The sequence below is a fragment of the Sander vitreus genome, chromosome 24 (genome assembly GCF_031162955.1).
Source record: "Sander vitreus isolate 19-12246 chromosome 24, sanVit1, whole genome shotgun sequence".
Taxonomy (NCBI): Eukaryota; Metazoa; Chordata; class Actinopteri; order Perciformes; family Percidae; genus Sander; species Sander vitreus.
In genome coordinates this window covers 11,368,811-11,390,419 of record NC_135878.1, presented here as the reverse complement: position 1 = coordinate 11,390,419, position 21,609 = coordinate 11,368,811, and the positions used below count along the sequence as shown (strand labels likewise).

The 21,609-nt window shown below is 40.3% G+C and overlaps 1 protein-coding gene across 4 annotated transcripts in view; it reads right to left on the bottom strand.

Moving 5' to 3' along the window:
- Nucleotides 1-4,637: 4,637 nt before the first annotated feature.
- Nucleotides 4,638-21,609, bottom strand: part of LOC144512721 (dystrophin-like) — a 377,468-nt gene continuing 360,496 nt past the window's right edge. For all 4 annotated transcript variants that reach the window (XM_078243603.1, XM_078243602.1, XM_078243604.1 and 1 more), the window contains 4 exons: nucleotides 19,930-20,173; nucleotides 17,472-17,586; nucleotides 17,156-17,245; nucleotides 4,638-8,913 (listed from right to left, as the gene is read on the bottom strand). In XM_078243603.1, coding sequence (XP_078099729.1) covers nucleotides 8,795-8,913; nucleotides 17,156-17,245; nucleotides 17,472-17,586; nucleotides 19,930-20,173 — 568 coding nt within the window. In that variant the 3' untranslated portion in view covers nucleotides 4,638-8,794. The remainder of the gene's footprint in view (nucleotides 8,914-17,155; nucleotides 17,246-17,471; nucleotides 17,587-19,929; nucleotides 20,174-21,609) is intronic.

Genomic DNA, 21,609 nt, shown 5'->3' with positions numbered 1-21,609 from the left:
CACCCAGAATGCAAAGAGGCTGCAGAGCCGTTCCCTTCCTCCTGAAGTCAATCACCATCGCTCTGGTCTTATCCACGTTCAGCAGCAGGTGAGTCTTACCAGACCACTCCACAAAGTTGTCCACCAGTGCTCTATACTCTCCCTCCTGTCCATCCCTTATACACCCAACTGCACAGTCATCAGAAAACTTCTGTAGGTAACATGACTGAGTTGTACTGGGAATCTGTTGTGTATATGGACGACATAAATCGGCGCCTATGATGGAGACCTTTACGTCTCCTCGCTTTGGTGTGTTCCTAGGCACTTGTTTGCCCAATTTGGGGAGACTGATCAGCCCAACTGCCTTTTTTGCCGACGTTTGGCCGTCGGCTCTGTGTGTCCGGGCCTTTAAAGTAACAGTTTAGCTCGTTTGCTCTCTCACGGCTGCCTGGTGTTTGTCTTCTTCTACCCCCACACCCGGTGATCTCTTTCATCACCGTCCACACATCCCTCACATTGTGCTGTTGTAGTCTGGCCTCCAGCTTCCTCCTATATGAGTCCTTAAACATTCAGTACACTGGCTATTCCCAACTTGGCGCGCGCAAATGTGACATGGGATCGCCGTAACTGTTTATACTCGCGCGTTGTAGTCTTCTCCTGAACAGAGGTGGCGCTAATGAGGAAAGTACGGTGGCTGACAGGGGCAAACGCCCTGCAACTTAAGAAAACACATGCAAATAGACAAAACACAAGCAAATGAAGAAAACATCTTCACAGCACAACCAAATACATAAACGCGCTGCATATACAAAACAATGCAAGAAGAAAAGCACACAAATCCCGAAAAAAGAAGCGATGCAAAAAGAAAAACAACTTCATTAATTTGACAACACATGCGCAGCATTCAGCTGCAAATACACACAACACAACCAAATACATAAACGCGCTGCATATACACACAACACAACAAAATACATAAACGCGCTGCAAATACACACAACCAAATACACGAATGCGCTGCAAATAAAAAACGATGCAAAAAGAAAAGCACACAAACCCAGAAAACAAATGCAACAAAATAAACGCTGCATCCAGATTACACAATGGAAGTTGTCCAGGCTTCTAAAGGGAGCGCTAAATGGAACAGCTTGATTTTCGACCCCACAGGGGAGGGGGGAGAGAGAGAGAGAGAGAGAGAGAGAGCCGTTGTGAAACTGCTTTGAGATCATAGACTGTAAATATTAAGTCTATGTTTGAGATATGTTTGGTGGGTGTGTCTCGGCTCAGGTCACAGGTGATACTCAATCAGCAGCTGACGTCTGTAAACTCGTGGTGATAAAACATTTAAAACTGCATCAGCGTTTAATGTTGACGTTTGTTTAAGCCATATTACATGAGATGGTTTAATTTCGAGGTCTTGAAATACAAAAAACAGACAGGATTTACAGTCCCTCCCTGTTTAGTAAACCAGCCAATTTACCGTGGGATTTATCAAACTGAATAAATCCCGCCCAAACATATAAACACAAAACTACTTTGCTAACTCCATCGTGTTGTAAGTAAGACATCTGCTGAAAAAGTTATTGTATTCATTAGCGTGATTGCCGTACTGTTTAGTTCAAAAACTTCCAAAACACCAAAGTACAAAGACATAGGACGGGAGCTTTTATTTTGAAAAGACAACTTCCGTTGTGTAATCTGGATGCAGCGTTTATTTTGTTGCATTTGTTTTCTGGGTTTGTGTGCTTTTCTTTTTGCATCGTTTTTTATTTGCAGCACTTTTATGTATTTGGTTGTGTTGTGTGTATATGCAGCGCGTTTATCTATTTGGTTGTGTTGTGTATTTGCAGCGCGTTTATGTATTTGGTTGTGTTGTGTGTATTTGCAGCATGTTTGCTGAATGCTGCGCATGTGTTGTCAAATTAATGAAGTTGTTTTTCTTTTTGCATCGCTTCTTTTTTCGGGGTTTGTGTGCTTTTCTTTTCGCACTGTTTTGTATATGCAGCGCGTTTATGTATTTGGTTGTGCTGTGTGCAATTGCAGCGTGTTTGCTGAATGCTGCGCATGTGTTGTCAAATTAATGGAGATGATTTCTTAATTTGCTTGTGTTTTGTCTATTTGCATGTGTTTTCTTAAGTTGCAGGGCGTTTGCCCCTGTTGGCCACCGTAGAAAAAGGCTACCGACTTTGCTATTTCTATGGACTAGAAGAAAAAGAAAAAGGTAAACAACGGCAGAACTGGCAGCAGCATTGCCGTCAATGCTTCGTTTTGATTCAATGACCTACTTCATTGGTTCAAGCCTTTCATTCACCATAAAAGAACTCATCTTAACCCAGTAAGTTTACAAGAGAGAGAGTCCTGGCATCCAGTTGTCGGTGAACTCATTCGGGCCTCCTGTTTCTGCTTTGCCTCTGTGTGGACAGGCTGCCGCTGGACAAGAGGAACATATTTTGGAGTCAGCAAGCAGGGGCATAGCACACAATTCTGGGCCCTGTAGAATGGCATTCTCTATGGGCCCCTCCCCGCATCCACAGCTACTCATTCTAGCATCTTTTTGGACCCTCCTCACATGAGGGCCCCGGGTAATCAGTCCCATTTCCACCCTCAGTCTGACACCCCTGTCAGCAAGACAAGGTTGTGATCCGATTTGCCAAGGCAGTGGCACTGTATGCATCCTTAGTATTTGTACGGAGCCCCCCTGGGGTCAGCTGAGAAAAAAAAAACTAAACTGTGTGCACAGAATAAAAATCCGTTCCCTCGATTTTATAAACTGTTCGCACAGATTAATAATCCATTCCCTTGGTTTTATAAACATGTGCATTAATCCGTGCCCTCTGCTTTATAAACTGTTCGCACGGATTCATAATCCGTGGCCTTGGTTTTATAAACGTGCTTAAAGTTAGAAAGATATTCACAGATTCAAACTTCCGGGATCAATTACTCTATAGCAAAATGTTATTAAATTACAAACGTACTTTCCTAAGGGACCGTTCGGTATTGATGGAATGGACCACCGGAGGAAAATAGGGGAGGGTCATGTCTTTTTATTCTTTGCTGAAGGGAGGGTCATCCAACATTTTTCAGTTCAGAGGGGGGGGTCACCCAACTTTTGTATTCATGAAACAGCAACATTTCAAAGTGGCTTGTTTGGTGCATATTTTTCCATGTAGCTCTTAGTCTCGGCCCTCCTTCGCTACCAGATGGGTCTGACCCATGAGTTTGCTGGGGGGCAGGGGGAGCTGCCCCTGGTGGCTGAAACGGATAATTGCATTGTTTAAAAAATGAGTGGAATAATTACGTCTGACATGATCAGATATTTTATAAATATCTTAAATAACACAAAACAACTAAATGGTGGTAGGTAATACATCTGATTTCATATACTGCATTAGTAAAAAAAAGTATTTCCTGGCTGACGATGGCAGCAGCAGGACGTAAAAAACGAAAATGACTGTTGCTAGTCTGGACATCTTACCATGCCAAGGTTGCAATAAAGGTTTCCTAAATGCCACATTTGATGTCAGCTTACTAATTGATTGCGGGTTTTGTGTAGATTTGGACTTTTATACGTTTATTCCACTTTGTTTAAACGGCAAAGTGGATGAAGCCTAGTGACGAGTCCATAGCAACCAGTTTGTGTGTTGAATGTTACCCAGAGTGCCTTGCTGAATGGTCTCAATATTTTATTGTTTTATTTCATGTGAATACTAGTTTACTAGAGGAGTAACTTAGTATTTGAAGTAATGCAGTAATGCAGGAAGTGTGCATTTAGTTTCCATGCTTATTGTGTTTCCAGTAAGTAAATCTACTGAAATGGCCACCACACCATAACAGAGGAGTGTGATGAGTCAGATAAGAATGCAGAGGTTTAGTCATGTATGACATGGCTGTTAAAAAACAATGGGAATCTGTATATTTGCCAAGTGCAAACATGTACAGAAGGTGTCAATAAATTGCTGGGGGAGGGTCATGCCTTTTTTCCAAATTGTTTTGGAGGGTCATAGGAATTTTTTTACTGGCAAGGGGAGGGTTATGTCTTTTCTGGCTAAAGGTCCCAAAACTCCTCTGGTGGCCCATTAAATAAATAACGAACAGTCCCTAATGTAGTAAGGTTAACAACGCGCTACAAACTCATCATCATCAAAACGAGCCGTCCTCCAACCTGGAGAAATAACATTGGTCTGTACGAGCAGCCGGCGGTGAGACAGCAGTAAGATGAGTGCTTAGGGACCGTCTACAAACTGCAGAGAGAGATACAACAAAAATATTAATTAATTAAATGATTAAATAAGGTAATGTCTCCAAACTTACCTCAATTATAACTTGTCTCCTGCTAGCTGTACTACAGCGATATTCATAATTTTGGTAAATATTTTTTGCTGTATGTAATATATGTCATAATTACATAGAGTCATGTCTCCAAAACTACTCTACACATAGAAGCCCTGCTGGTTGTACATAGAAGCCTGCTGGTTGTACTACACCACTTACCTTTCAAAAATAGGCATATGCATAATTTGGGGGAATATTTTTTGCAAGAAATATGTTATAATTACATAGAGAAATGTCTCACAAAATACTCCAGAGAAGGTTGTTGTACTACAACAAATACTTAAAGTGTATATGTTAAAAATAAACACAACAGCAAATCAAAGAGGCTAAATCAACATAACTGCGTGCTTTATTGATATACAGTAAAGCATTTTATAATACAGTAGTAAGGCATATATTTGGTGGAATCTGATATGTTGTGAAGTATTGACAGGTTATTTGAAAAATTATGTGAGAATGAAACAAACCTTAAAACTAAGAAATCAATCAAATTCAGTGTCTGGATCAAAACAAAATCCTCTTGGATCATGCTGCAAGAATATGATGCCAAAAACAAACAAACAAGTGTTCTGCGATGTTCACCACAGACTTCTCTGATTGGATATACATTAAATAAGGTTGGAGTTTATTTAAGTCACACATGCTCAACACCTCACAGCACAAAACAAAATAGCTTTTTAACCAAAGACAAAAAGACTGCTAGAATAAAAGCAAAACACAAAACAAATATCTAGTATGTCCCAGGTATGACAGTAGTGCACACAGATTAATTTGATTTGTGTAAAATGCAATTTTTTATACTTGAGTCATAAATCTCTGATAGAGATGAGAAATAAAGTGAGTGCATCCGAACATTCAGATTGGAGGCTCCTACAGTGCAGTACAGTAGAACATGTATGGAGTGATTAGAATAGACGTAAATCAACTATTCGGCAATATTCAATTAATAATCAACAATCTGAAAGGAGTGTCGGGTTGCGTACAGTAGAGAAATTGCCTCCGAACTGGACTTTGACAATTCAGACGAGGTAGAGCTTTCGTTACTGAGCTTCCTAAAACATTTAGTGTTCAAACAGAAGAATTCTAATAATCTCAACTAGCAGCCTTGTTAACATGTAGTGCTCAGATTCAATTAAAATTACATTCTTCTAAGTTCTTCTTACAGTACATCTGACAGGAAGAAACTTTCAACTTACAAACCAATACAGTGTACTGTGTGTACTCAACAGGCCCTAAAAAGACACTTAGAAAGCATCTTAGTGATACATTTGAAAAAAAAAAAAAATCCTTACTTAAGATGTACCAGTGCAATAACCAGGATGTTTTTCTGAAGAAGTCGGTTGCAAAACCGAAGATAAACGGCTACACCTCAAAAATACTCAATATTGGTTATTTATATTATTGGCAGCTTTGAGAATCCACTTATAAAAATTGATGACCAGTTTGGATATAAAAGAAACTTGCTCACTTTTCTCCTAAACAGGTAGTAATCAATCTACTTATGGTTTGACTTCTGATAGACCAGAGGTCAGGGTTCGGCTTAAGCAATGGTCCGATGGCCTGGTACCAGTAAAAAAGTATGTCAGACAAGTTGATTGCTAATCACAGTCACGAGTCAGTTTACCTGTGATGCTGATCAGGGATGTCACCATGTCTACCATCAACCATGTCTATATTGGATGCATAGGTGCAACACTAGCTAACGTTAGCTTAGAAATTAAGTTCGCCAACGTCAACAAACAGCTGCCAGCACACAACACAGAGTCCACACATGCTGCAGACCTTCAGTAGCGGCTTAAGTAAATTGAACCCAGCCAGCACTTTCAGCGGCCGCTGCAGTTGAGTTTAGCCGACAAAAGGTGACTGTGAGCCAGGTACAGAGCACCAGGATGTCAGTGTCTTTTCAACAGCTGTTGCAGTGAAGTTTTGTCGACAAAAGGCGTTACTCAGCTGGTTCTGTGCCTATTTTACTTATCTTTTGTGCCTTTTTTGTACTGTGTTATGAGAAAGACTTTGATTACCTTGTGAAGCTGCAGTTAACTCATTTAGTTTCCCCAACAAAGTTATTTTGTTTGTTATTTGGATTACTCATTACAATGTATATATGATTAAGACATTAACAATTTGGAAAAGTGTTCTTTTCTCCCTGTTTTTAAGGGCCAGTAAAAATACACAAGGGGCCAGTACTCTGGTCTACTGGCAAAATGCTATTTTGGACACTCAGAGGGTGTATTTATTGTATTTAAAGATAATCACATGACTAAAGAAGTAGCCTTATCAACACATAAAACACCTCCAGAACATCTTGATTTTGTTGACATCCAGAGGACGGTGTGACATCACTGTTGGGTGTGTACAGGTGCAACAAAGCACACTTGTTTCAAATCTGATTCACCACTGACACACCCATCAGTGATCCTGACTGAAGAGATGAAACAGACTTGAAAATTGACCAGGCGTTCACAGCAGTGATTTACCTTGCAAAATAGATGGTGAAGATAGCGGAAGGGGATGAGAATGCCGTCTGAAATAGTCAGCCAATGGCAGGCTTATATCAACAGTCTACATCCGGTGAGTCAGACTGTATTTGCTGAAACTGTACATATCCTGATAGTAGTAAATGAGACAGATAAACTGTGAAAATCTGGTTCCTCTGGCTCCTTCTAGTGCTCCTAATGGTATTTGCAAGGACCCACCGTGCCTAGTCTGGATCAATGAAAGTACATTTCCAGGATAATTGCCTGACATCTTGTGTGTTGCTAACGCTGCAACTAGGAACAATTTGAGGAACTTGTTTCGACTGCAGGGTCTAAATTAAGTTCTGGGGGCTTCATTTCTCCCCCCCCCCAAAAGTCCCTGATCGAAGGGTAGTACTTTCTGAAAGTACAGGAACCTTCAGAGTGGGGCTTGCAGGGATGACTGATTTGTGAAACACAAACAGCACAGCTGCTTCAACTCGCCGACCGCTTCTTTTATAAAACAAGACGTAATCTGATATCGTTCCATAACCATTTAAGGATGAGGGGAGAACATTTTTATTTGTTGAATAACATTAAAAGTAAATTCAGGCTTTGTTGTTGGCTTCCCAACTCATTTAAAAAAAGACAGAGAAAGAGAGAGATTGGTTGTGCTAGCACCCACACTGAACTGCCAGCTGTAGATGTGTGTCTAGGTCAAGCGAGAGAGCACGGCCTTGCTAGGCTAACAATAGCCATGTTAGCTAAGGGTAGCTCTAATATTTACTTTGGTTACTTCAGCAAGGATATATTAAATGTCTTTACTGTTTGCCACTGACAGTAGCCTATCAGTTTTAACTGTGGTTAGGAAATGGTATTTGCCGGTGGAACACAAGCGGCATACCATTCTGACATGCCGCTGTAGTGAGCAACATAAGCCGCCAGGAGATCGGCTTATGTCGCTCAAGTGAGCAACGCTGTACTACTAGTAGCATACCATCAGCCACTTTTCAATAAAGGCATTTTATTTTGCAAAACGCTACAGTGGGCCTTGGATTGTTTTTGAAGGAGACATGCATTTTATATTTTTGAGACCATATTCCACCCATTCAAGGAGCCCTTCACAAGATGGAACAACCACAAAATATGTAGTTTGATGATTTGAAAATGGAATCCAAATGATGTCCAATTATGTCTAATTATTTCCCATTACGGCATGTGCATTAGGTTTGTAGTGACCTTGTTGACTTGTCTCAGTTCTGAATCAAGCCTATTAGAGCATCTGTTTATGCATACAGTACACTGTGTTGAAAACAAATAAAGGGATTAAGAACTGTTGCCATAGAGATGTTAATCATAGAGATGATGAACAGATTGATGGATGGATAGATGGACGGATGAGTGGATACATTAATAATTAAAATATAAGGTTTGCCAGCCAAAGCCAAAAAAAGCTGTAATGTGGAAATTAGGCACCACCACACAAACACGCATACACAAACTCACACACAGTCTCACAGACAACGTACTGTAAAGATCCAGGATGCCTGCATTACCTTGACAGTAGTGTACGCTGTTATAGAAAGACATTTTCCTCTTAGAAAGCACCCTTATGATTACAATCATTCATTTTTATACAAATGTCTGAAATGCTTCTGCTATTTCCCCAGTTACAAAGAGATGGCAAATATTAGACCACACTTAACACACTTACTTGTATATCATCTCTCTTTGCCCTCCCCCATCACACTCTTGTTTTATACAATTGCATAGAATTTTAAAAACCAGCCTCTGTTAATAATAAAACAACTTCAGGACATTTTAAGAAACTACTGAAATCTACAAGGTATGTTTTTCTTTTGTTTTTTTACGCGTCGTTGCTGAAACCACAATCCTTCACAAAAATAGACGTTATATATTCTCTCTGTAAACTGTATTTCCAATCCAGTTGTTTTGACTAGAAAAGCATGCGATAGGTAGGGAGGGAGGAAAAGGAGAGGGAGGTTGGGGGGGGGGGGGGGGCTGGATCAGAAGGGCAGGGCCTCGTGCTGTTCGGCGCTCTGCTCGTCTGTCATCACGTTGACTAGTGTCTCCATGGCACGGCCCAGATCATCAGCCATGTGGAACAAATTGCCAATACTGGGACCTGTAGAAAGAGGGGAAGGAAAATGCTTAGACAAAACACACTCACTAATAGTGATACATTGAAAGCTGCATTGGTTAACACAAGCATGACGTGAAAATAAGCCAGTATGTGTGCTAAACACAGAACAAGACGTCAACAGCCATGCTAGCAGCTCTGTGAGGCTGTACTTAGACAACAGGCTAACAATCTCAATACTGAGATGCTGTTTAGCCGGTATAATTTTTACCATGTTCACTAGCTTGTTAGCATGCTAACATTTGCCAATTAGTACAAAATACAAAGTAAAGCTGAGGCTGATGGGAATGTAACTTTTGCTGGTATTTTGTCATAAACCAAAGTATTGGCACTCAGCTATTTATAAAATAGTATGCTTAATAAACTTTAAACAAGCGAACGGCACTGTGCAGCTGCTGTGGCGGGGCTTCAGGGCTCTGCTGACCGATGTTTTTACCTGGCTTCAGTGCTCTGCAGTTTTAACTTTGCACACAGCAAAATAAACTGCGGGTCTTGAGATTTAGCTAACGCTAATCCGAAGGATTGAATCAACAAGTGAAGTTAAAATAGCAGATTAAAGCAGGTCATGAACCGCTCACGGCTGCGCAGTACCGCTCTGACCTTAATTACTCACCAAATCCACCAAGAAAATTAGATTTGTTATCTTTTCTAAATTTGTCCAAGTATCTCTTGTAATTTGGCACACATAATCCACCAAAGAGCATGTGTAGTATTATTTTAATTATATCAAGGTATTCACCCCTTTTTTAACCAGACACCCCCGTTTCTCATTAGCGTGAAATGGACATAAAGGAAAAGCAGTCCGGCGAGACTAATATTCTCTTCTTTGACACAACACAGTAGGGCTGTTGGAACAAATTCCGAAAGTCGAATATAATTCGAACAGTAAAAAAATGCAATACTATTCGAATGCTGAAATTACTATTCAAATGTGATTTTTTTTAAATAAATAAGTTGGCTAACGTTAGCTAATCTCCCTCTTCTAGCCTTGGCCTACCCGCACGTGTAAACGAAATGCTTTTGTCACGTCACGTCTGATGAACAATAAGTTAGCGGGGGGTGACAGGCTGCGGCTGGAAATCAAAATGCTTACGTCATCATTAGTTAACTTGTTCTTGTTTCCTAACTGCAAGTTATAGTAACGTTAGCTTAGCTGGGAGCTTCATGGAGACAGCTAAAGTTATTGTTAGCTGCCCTACAGCTGTCAGTTAGCTTTGACTTCATATATTACCTTCTTACAGCTGTATTCTCAACGTGACAATCTGCAAGAAACATGTTGCTTATTAATCACTAAAATAGTAGTGACAGCACAGTTTGCTTAGTTATTAATGCAATTAACATTGTTACTTTATAGTTTATGACAAATCGTTTTAGCTGTGCTTTCTAACATGTCATTGTGCTATCCGAGCACCGTTAGCCTTAACAACAGATAATATAAATACACTTGTTAGATAACGTTACATTACAGAGTTCTCTGTTGATTTTGGTTCGTCACTGTGTGTTCGTGGTGGAAAATGTAAACAGAGCGGCGTGCCAGAAATGCAATTAGCTATGACGTAGATCCCCTTCAAGGCCAGGCTAATGTTGGAAGTCCCTCTAGTGGACAGAAAGTGTAACAACAACCACATGCTGATAATGGCTTTGACAATGCATAAGCCTGAGTAGTGTAGTACATATTAATAACAGGTTGCATTTGACCATTACGTAGTCGATTATTATTCTAATATTAAAAAAAAGAACAAATGAAATTCGAATGGTATTATAGAGAAAGACTGACAGCTCTACAACACAGCAGTTTCTACAGTTAATGTGGTGTCTTCCTGATTTTAGCAGCTTTTCCTTCATCAGCTTCTCACAGAACTTGAATATTGAAAATATCTGAATTCATTATCATTTGGTGTTTTTTTTGTTTTGTTTTACGGCTAACTTCATACTCAACATCACACTCTCTCTCTCTCTCTCTACTGCAGACATGCTAACATTATGCATAAAACCTAAATAGCCTGAGTACTAATGAACTCTGTTGTGCAGTGCCGGGAAATAATGGTCTGAAATGGGAGTGGGCGGGATGGAATTAATGAACATTCCTGCTCTGTGCCCTGCTATGCCCTGCTACGCCCTGCAGTGCCCTGCTATGCCTTGCAGTGCCCCGCTGTGACGCCGTGAACTACTACACCTACTATTTCTATTCATACTTCCATCATCTTTACTGTTACTATAAGTGCCACTTTTCATCGTACCCCCAACTGGCATCGTCAGACACCGCCCACCAAGAGCCTGGGTCTGTCCGAGGTTTCTCCCTTAAAAGGAAGTTTTCCTCATCACTGTTGCACTAAATGCTTGCTCTTGGGGGAATTATTAGGGGTCCAAGCCCTAAGGATTATTAAGGCCCTAGCACGAAAGTGCGAGGAACCTATTGTTTTTGTACAGATTATTATTTTTCTGAGTCCTTCGTCGCATTTTTGAGGGGGTTGGAATGCACGAACCCCCTCAAACTCACAGAAATTTGCACACCTGTCAGACCTGGAGAAAATTACAAAGTGCTGTAGTGATTGGGCTCGGGCGTCGCCAGGGGGCTCCATAGTGCCCCCTAACGAGCGCCATGATTCAGAAAAAAGTTAAATATAAAAAATAAAAAAAAAGTTAATATACCAAATTTGAGGGAACATAGGTCTCATCCTGAAGTCCATGTAGCATTTCTTTGACATTTTTCCACCTGACAGGAAGACGGCCATCTTGGTTTTCGTGCAAAATTTTTAATTTTACGAACAGGTGTTTTAGGACTTTAGGACACCAAAACGCTCAAAATTGTGCAGCCATGTGCAGAATACTAAATTCTTTGATCTGAGTTCACATTTATGCTTGGGAGTGGTGTTGTGACTCTATAGTGCCCCCTAATTGGTTTTGGCCCTTGGGCATGTTTTTGACGGCCTCAATACATACGAAAACTCACAAAAAATTGGCGCCCACATAAACACCTGGGAGCTTTGCGAGACTGTACAGCGATTTGGACTATACCTGTAAGCGGGCTCCATAGCGATAAAAATTGCGCACATTACGCACAAACAAATTTATGCAGCTAAGTATGAAAACACCAACTTTGTCATATCTCGACCAAAATAAATACGATCAACGCAAAACTTTTGATTCTTGTTTGCCATGACCCTCTGGGGGTCCCCCCACCCATTTTACAAAAATTGGCCACTAGGGGGCGCTACAAGTACAAAAAGTTTATATCGTATGAACGGCTCATCCGATTTTTTACGAAATGCTGAGAGTACCATTTAGGGCTACTCCTGAGGCCACCCCTACAGTGGGGTACTGATTGGTCAAGGTGGGCGTGGCCTATGGGACCCATGTTTGGATTCACCACTTATACAAATGTGAACAACTTTAAATTTACAGGGTAGATGTACAATGGGTCAAGGACCTCACCTTCCAAATATTACACATGTGGACCACTAGGTGGCGCTATAATGTGTTTTTGCCTTTAACTACCACATTACACATCGCACATTAGAAAACCTTATATCCATGTGTTCCTTGAATCAAGCTGAATAACAAAATAGGCCACGCCCATTTTTTGCCAAGAAGTTTTTCGCAATATCGCGCAATGTGCAAAACCAACTTTTTCGAACTCCTCCTAGGCCATGCGACCGATCTGCACGAAACCTGGTACGTAGCATCTGCAGATGGACCTGACCAAAAGCTATCAAAAGAATTTTGCTACGTTAAAGTATGCACATTTTACGACCAAACAAATTTTCCTAGCTAACTACCAAACATGAACTTTATCATATCTCGGCGAAATTAAATGTTATCAGCAACGATACATGATTATAACGCCATTAGATGGCGCTATAATCGTGTATAATAAATAATTGTGTTTGGGCCGATAACTCAATGCATGCAAATGGGACATTTGCGATTGCAATTTCTCTGCCGTAGTAATTGCTATCAACATGAAACTTGTGATGCTTGTTCGGCATGCCGTTCTGAGGCTCTGTACCAAATTTGGCGAAGATCAGCCATTAGGGGGCGGCAACGGCAATGTACCACAGACCTTGCGGCTCACAACTCTCAATATTTCCTGACGTTTGCCTCCCCACTGTTATGCTTTGGGTTCCGCTTTCGTGCGCTCCCCGGGTTGTCGGGGGCGACTCGCATCGGGGGCGACTGGTGTCGAGGAGGCTTCAACCCCGTCATAACTGCTTGCAGTTCTAGTTGGAATTGTTGTTTGTAAATTACAGAGTGTGGTCTAGACCAGATCTGGGCATTGTACGCTGCCCGGGCCACATCCGGCCCGTGTAAGGTCAATGGCAAGTTAGCAATCAAACGTAAATAAGTGTACATCATGCATGGAATACAACTGCATTGCTTTTATATTGAAGGCAACGGTTTTTTGTTGTTGCTTTTTTTGTGTGAAAGTACGCAGCTTCTTCTTCTCTAGTTGCAAGTCGCAATTAAAAAGAAGTAGAAGAAGAACTGTGTTGGACCCCTGTGTCCGCGAGCCGCGAACTGAGCTCACGAGAGACGTTAGCATGGACGTGAATGAGCTGTTATCCCTAAAAAATGTCAGCACATGGGAATGAAAGAAAGGTCGATACAGAGTACTGAGTTTTTAACCAAACATGGACTTCTAAGTATTTATTTACTGAAGTCAAAGGTAAAGCCGTGTGCTTAGTTTGCGGAGAACAGATTGCGGTGTTAAAGGATTATAATTTGAATCGCCACTACAATACTAAACACGCAGAGAAATACAACAACTTGACTGATGCAGAGCGGGCACGGACATCTGAAGCTTTGCTAGTTAAGCTGCAAAAGCAACAAGGCTTTTTTACCAAGCGTCAAGACCAGCTTTGTCATATCCCACAAAATCGCCAGTAAGCCATTTTCTGACGGGGAGTTTATTAAAGAGTGTTTGTTGGACTCTGCTGCGCTAATATGCCCAGAGAAAAAAGAACGTTTGAGAACGTGCCGCCTGACATAAAATTAATATTGAGCAGAATTGAGTTTAGCCTATTGGTCCGGCCCTGCACAACAGCCCCTGTTTCTCATGTGCCCCCAAGTGGGGAAATTAATTGCCCACCCCTGGTCTAGATCTACTCTATCTATAAAGTGTATTGAGATAACTCTTGTTATGATTTAATACTATAAATATAATTGAATTGAAACAGCCATGTGTTCTAATTCACTGTTTAACTTGGACTGCACTGAAAGTTTACAGGAACAAATATACCATTTCATAGCGTCTAAACTTACATCAATGACAAGTTCTACTTTTCCACTCTAAATAAAACCTTGTTGGAATCTACCATTCTAAGAAAAACATGATTTATGACTCAGAAATAACAGACAGTTAAACAGAACTTTTCTGACAACTAATTGTTTTCATCACAATGAATTGTGGTTGAATCTTACAGTGAACCTCATATTGTGAACTTGAGTGTGACAAACACTCATCCCAAATCTACATGCAGACAGAAATGTTATATGTACACACACATCACTACTCCCTACTATGCAGGACAGAGTGACAGAGGACAGGAAAGGGAAAGGAAATTGAAGACAGGGAAAGGGAGGGAGGATTGATATTTACCACTGCATCAATGTATCAAGCCGTTTCTACTCTGTTGTATGTTTTATGCACAGCTCTACTTGGCTACAACAGCCAAAATTCAATCCCATTATTAATCCAATTATTAGATTTCTCTCATGACCATTACTTTGTGTTTTGGTAGGGGCCAAAGGTGGTATAATCATGGTTGTTGCATGAGTGGAAATACTCCTTATAGGTGGAGAAATGAGAAGGAGGGAAGAAAGAAAGCTGAGCCACTAACCTTTCATGGGTGTCCCCTTCTCCCTCCTGGCTCATGGAGAAAAAGAGGAAAGGAAGAAAAGAAAGGATAAAAGAAAAAAAAAAATCAGCCTTGTGTCGGTAACAGAGAGAAAGAAAGATATGTATGCAAGTAACGCTTTACTTAAGGCCAGTGTTGTGCATGTTTTTGGTGAACTGAAGGTATCAGTTTGCAACTAGTAAATGTTAGTTGCACTGTGTTTTACAGGCCTGGAGGATTAATGGCAACCAGCATTTAGCAACCAGGTTTAATGAGTGACCGTGTTAACTGGTGACTTTCATTTGGTTTTCAAGATATTTAACAATACACTTCACAAGGGGTGGGGCATTGTCAGAATATTTGCAGTCTGTGTGGAAATAGGCCTACCAAAGCAAATTGAGCCCAACCCATAGGGGGTGCTACAAATACCAAAAATGTTTACCTCAAAACCTGGTGTACAGAATCTCACCACATTTGGAGCACATACTCATTATTTGCCATCTTATGCTTTTGCACAATTTGCTATGAGCTGGAAGAAGGTAGAGACATGAATCTTGGTACCATTACTGGATATCATGTGGTAATGCTTCCCATGAAATAGGATTACAATCAACCTGTTTGTGTTGCTGTAATTAATTGTCAAAAAAGTTGATTATTTGAAGAAGCGATCCCCTCACATTGTGAGTTCTACTTACGTAAAATTTGACTCACACTTACAATTCTATAAACTCTACAAAAAAGCCTTTTGGACAAACACCAACATGATGGATTTTCCGCCATTTCGAATTTTGTGAAAAACACACATACACATTCAAACGTTGGTCCAATTGCTACCAAACGTTCTGTAAATCATGATTCTACAAGCTTCTCAAAATTGCATGAAGTTTGTTGATATTGTATTTGGTTTTCAAGATGTTGACCAAATAACTTTAAAAGGGCGTGGCTGAGCACATAAATAGACAAAAGTCAACAAGTGTTGGGCCAATCCTCCCAAAACTCACTGGATATGTCCACATTACATACCTTGAAAGTTTCATTCAAATGCAGCACTAGGGGGCGCTGCGAATGCAGAAAATGGTGATGGCATAATACAAATCAGAATATAAATCTGAAATTGTTTGTCCAATAATTAAAAAAGTCACAGGCTTCATGACAATGTGGAACAATGTGTATAATACTAGTCTGAAATGACTTAATAGTGGGTGCCACCATTTCTAAACATGTGCATCAATCTAGTGCAAATTGTGCCATAAATCAATGACCACAAAGCTTGGTAGATATTTATGTTGAACTGAATTTGTTAAGGGCACCACACATCTTTTTCATGTGGCTTTACAGGCTAGTATTTTCATGGAGTTTTTATTTTAAAACTGGACTTAATTTTTGAGAATGGAAACCTTTGTCTTAGTGGCCTTGTTTACTTAAACATATTGTTAATGCATATTTGTGGAATTTATGTTCTGTCTGTGTGGTGTTCACAGTAAAATAAATCAGTACTTATTGTGTACGTGTGTTGTCACATTAAGCCAAACATTGGTAAAGTAATGTAGGATATACAGTAACTTATAATGCAACAATGTCATTGAATTGATGTTGTGCTGTTGCACAATTTCCGTTTCATCATATCATTTATTTTTCTTTTAATTTTTCAAGTGTATTGTGGTCATTCAGTGTATTCTTTTGTTCCCATAACCTAAACTATGTATTTATCCTAGATATTTACTTTTAGAGTTAAGTGTTATTTCTTATTTGGATTTAATTAGGTTATTGGACAAATATTAAAAGTTCTTATTGTCTCTGAATACGCAAACATGGTTGCCTTGACCTATAGCTGAAACACAACTGTATATAATGTGATGTTTGTTAATGCTGCTTTGCTACAGCAACAACAATAAACTACAATAAAAACAGGAAATATGACTTAATTAATACTAATTAATTATTATTCCGGTTTTTATTGTAGTTAGGCATCTCTCTATCCCTCTCCATGGCAAGTTTTTGCTTGTTAAAAGGAAGTTTTTCCTCGCCGCCAAAAGCATGCTTTTGGGGGAGTTGTTGGGTTTCTGTAAATTATAGAATATTGTATGAATACTTTGAATTTCATCTGCAAAACCAACAGTTAATGTTTATGTTGTTGTGTATTGAAAGCTGTATTTGCATATGAGTTTGTATGTTTTCTCATTATACAGAGTTTTGATAGTGTATATCGTCGACAAGTGTGAACTCTGTAGAGTGTAAAGTGTCCTGAGATAACGTCTGCTATGATTTGACATTATAAATAAAACTGAATTGAATTCACTTTAAAACATATTTTTTAATCTTTTTAGGAAGAAAAAAAAAAAAATCTTCTGATTCTGAGACATGCTGAGGTTAGTGTCGGTGTTCCATACCCTGGCTATGAGGAAAAGAATTATTGAGCTGTTCCATCACTTCCTCCAGCCCAGATGCATCTAGGGAAGGGCTGGACAGCTCGTCATCACCTGAAACAGGAAGGAAATTGAGTTTTCACCTTTTTTAGTACTCTGCCTGCTAAAATAATGTCCAGTCATGTTCACTCACATTTAAACAGTGCATTGCAGTCCGATGTAGAACAACGTCCAATAGTATGGTCTCTAAGTCTCTCTACATCTCTGTTTATATCCTACAAGCTTTTAAAGGGTGGATGCAAATAAAATGATGCAAGTGTGTTTGTGAGTGTGTTCCTACCCATTGTATCAGTAGTTTGGCTGGCGGCCACACGGAGGAGAGGGAGGGAGGAGTCAGAGCGCTGAGAGGAGGTGGAGGGAGAGGACAGTGCTGTGCCGTTCACCTTGGAATCCGTCTTACACACACGCACGCGTGCGCGCGCGCGCACACACACACACACACACACACACACACACACACACACACACACACACACACACACACACACACACACACACACACACACACAGCTTAATTAGAGGAGTCAAAAGTGAAGTTTGTGTGCGGGAATAAGTGCTAGCCTGAATATCTGTGTCAGCTATTAGACAGTGTGGAGGAGGCTGCTTCAGTCTGAGCTCTAAATCGTCGACACCCTAGATGGCGCCGCACGCTACGAGCGTGCACAGAGACGTTTATGCTCAAAGCATTGTTCGTTGCAGTATTCTCCAAAACACCAGATGGAGTACAGACAAAATAATCTGTAAATAAGCAAGAAGTAGTAGAGAAGAAGAGACCGGAAGAAAGGGAAGCAGGCTGCCTGGAAACAGTAATAAACACATCCATGTTAAACACAGACGTGCCGCAAAACATTTATCTACTCTAAACATTAAAATGACTGTTGTTTATCTCCAAATCGAAATGACTGTCTGCCTCTAACACTGTTAACAGCACTCTTTCCATGAAGCCGTTTTTTAGCTTTGACAAAACGATCTCTCATGTTTTACCACACTCTCCAGCAAATGTTTCTTCTTTTCCCACTGAGGTGTCTCTCTGAACACATATTTAAGGCTGTTTGACTCCCTGTGGTCTGTTCATGAAGAATCATACGGATGTTTGTACAGATGAACCTGCTCTTCCCAGCCGACCGTGTTGAATTGAAAGCCCAGCCCACGCAGTGGGCGCGTAGTTAAAAAAGAGGTGCACGACCACGTGCCGCGACAGCTTGCGGAGCCTTTGTGCTGGACACGACAGCCGTGGTGATGTCATTTTATGGCTCGTGCCCGGAACACCGCGGCGACCATAAATTAAGCGTTAGATCACTAGTGAGGACTTCACATCAACTTTGATGCTCAGTTTTAATAATCCAGGACACAAGATGGGTTTTTGCTGTGGGTCACTCACTACAGTATGTGAGAGTTCACTGCGTTGCTCGGTTTATCAGTAGATGTTGAGTAGGCAGAGGCAGTTTTTTTCATAATTGTGTACACAGCAGAGTTATTATAGTAAACTAAAATGAAAATAAGCAGTGAAAAAAGCTGTGGCATGTAGGTTAATTTGGGTGACTTGGGTGGTAATTTGAGCAGCAAAACAAAAATACACATCAGATATTTATGTTTGGTTCATAGTACGGCTGTCAGCATTGTATTTTATTTTTTTTAATTTATTTTATTAATTGTATTAATCGCATGCCGCCATTAATTAATTTATTTTCACATCACTCGGCTTTGCGTCGTGCCCAACAGGCTACCATTTTGCCGTACTTCCTCGTAACACATCCTGCTGCTGCAGGAATAGGAACGCGGATTTCGGTGCCTCATTCTGGTGCCACTGGTATGCCTGCACTTCTCTCTGATGCTCTGAAACAGACGTTACAGGCAACAGAAACATCGCTGCACGTGACGCTAGTTAACACTATACTCGACAGTAGCTAACGTTAGCCTACCGCTAGCTAGTAGCTGGATTAAACACGGTTACAATGCTGACAGCTAACGCTAAACGGTGTAAAGTTTGTCTGTATTTCACTGTAGAGGATTCCGACACCGGGATGTAACAATATGCAGCTGCTGTTGTCGGAAAAACACAGACGGTGCGTTCAATGAAACTGGTAATTTACAGCCTCGTGGTGCATTCAGAGTTGTTGTTAAATGCCCTTTTCCCATCTGGTGGTTGTTTTTGTCATTCAACAGCTATTTACTAGTGAAATAAGTTATTGTTATAGTGATTACATTATTATTAAACATTTCATTTTGATGATATGGCCTTAGCAATAAACAAGCCGTTCTTTAATGTTTAACTGTTTAGTACCCTTCTTTTTTTTTTAACTTTCTTAAAAAGTATCGGTTCAGGCACCGGTACCATTTTAAAAGTACCGCTTTAGCACCGGTATCCAAACCATACAATACCCAACCCTAATATTGATTCTAGATTCAAATGTGTGACTAGATTAAATATATAATAAACAAATACAAATCTTAAAATCAACTTCATCAAGTCATTTTCTTTGCATTCATTTGATTCCCAATCAAGATACACTGGTAAGAATTGCTTTCCATTGTTAATATGTACTTAAAAACAGTTCTGAAATGCAAAATAATAGAATTTTAATCATGTGATAAAACATGCGATTAATCGCGATTAACTATAGAATTTCAACGATTAATCGTGATTAAGAAAATTTTATCGTTTGACAGCCCTAGTTCATAGCATATTTTAGAGGGTGACACAGTTTGTGAATGAGTGTGTTCCTGTTAGTGTGTACCTGCTCCAGCAGCTGTCTCAGCCTGTGCAGTTGGGACTCCAGCTGTTTGTTGTGGTCCTCCAGTATCTGCATACGGGCCTCCAGACGTCCTTTATGCTGCCGCAGCAGTTTGGCCTCGGCGATGAGCTCTGCATCGCGTGCGCTCTGTGGCGAGACCGGGAGCATCTCCGGGGGCGACGGGAGCGGGGACAGGCCCTTCCTGTCGTGGGCCTTCTTCAGACGGTCATACTCGGATTGTAGCTTCCTGCAGCAAGGGCAGCAGAGAAATGTATCTACTGCTGCTAGTTCTGATATACGTGTCAAATGACAAACACCCACTGCTTAGGGTAGAAGGTGAACTTTTGTTTTATTGATTATAAACGGAAAGCTGGGTCACAGCAGCAACATAGTGAGAGTTATAAATAAATATCCATCAGGCATCCCCCATGCACGAGACTGTCACTTTTTCATCTTATTCCCCAAGTTTCAACAAAATCCTGTGGTTGGAATGAACAAAGGGAAGCTGAAAGGAGGAAGAACATGTCTGCTAAAGATGTCAAATGTTCAGTCTATTGATTTCTATTGTAGAAATTTTCTACATTAGTATTCCCGGACTGATTAAATCTGAGGCAGAGTGGAGGACACTGGTACTTGGCTGCCCTACAAAGATTTTTTACAGGGGTTAAAGATTTATATAATTAATTTATAGACATTTTAAGGCCTTTTTAACCCCTGGTATAAAAACAAATAAATCCAACTTCGCACTTGAAATAAATATGAAAATGAAAAACTGACTGAGTGTGACTGGGAGAAATTTTCACTAGAAAACATTTTTAAAGAGGGATATCCTAGGATATCTGGCTGTCTGGTAATTGCATTATATACCATAAGATTAAAGGGAATGCAGCAGTGGCCTTCTCCTTAAAGCTACACTGTGTAACTTTTAAAACAACAAATACTGTACATTTTTTCTTACAAATTAAGTTATATTCATAAGCAAATAAACACACCCTTAATAGTCATAGTTCTATTATATAGCCACTGTTCATTATGTCATTCCATTTTACCCACTGCTATGATTATTATAAGTCATTTCTGTATTTATTGTAGTTAGATACTACAATACATACTAGTATTTCTGTATTTATCCTCCCCTGCAATCTAACGTCATTGAATTAAAGAGTTTTGCTGCTACAGTCTTATTTGACAATTGGCACAACAAAACCTACAATGCTTACTACCCTGTGTGTTTGTCTAAATCATTGGTTATGTTACTAGTTTTACATTTATCATGGATATAGATAATGTTATACAGTCTGGTTGTGTTTTGAGGTTATTGATAGTGAGTGAAGTAACATCTGTTATGATGTGACCCTGGGAGCTGTGTTGTCAGGGGCAATAGCTCTTGGTAGGGTCTTCCACTGCAAATTGGTCCTAGATGATGGGCCTAAGAACAATTAACAGACCCCACATGAATGAGCGAAGAAGAAGCCGCAGCACCTTGTCCAGAACAGGGAAACTTGGGCCCCCTGCTGGAGCCAGACCTAGGAGGGGATTTTGCCGGCGAGCGTCTGGTGGCTGTGCCTTGGAGCCCGCTTGGGCAGAGTCATAAAGACCTATCGGGTCGGGTGCATCATCAGCGGGGTGGCAGCAGTGGTGGAATGTAACGAAGTACAAATACTTTGTTACTTCGTTACTTGG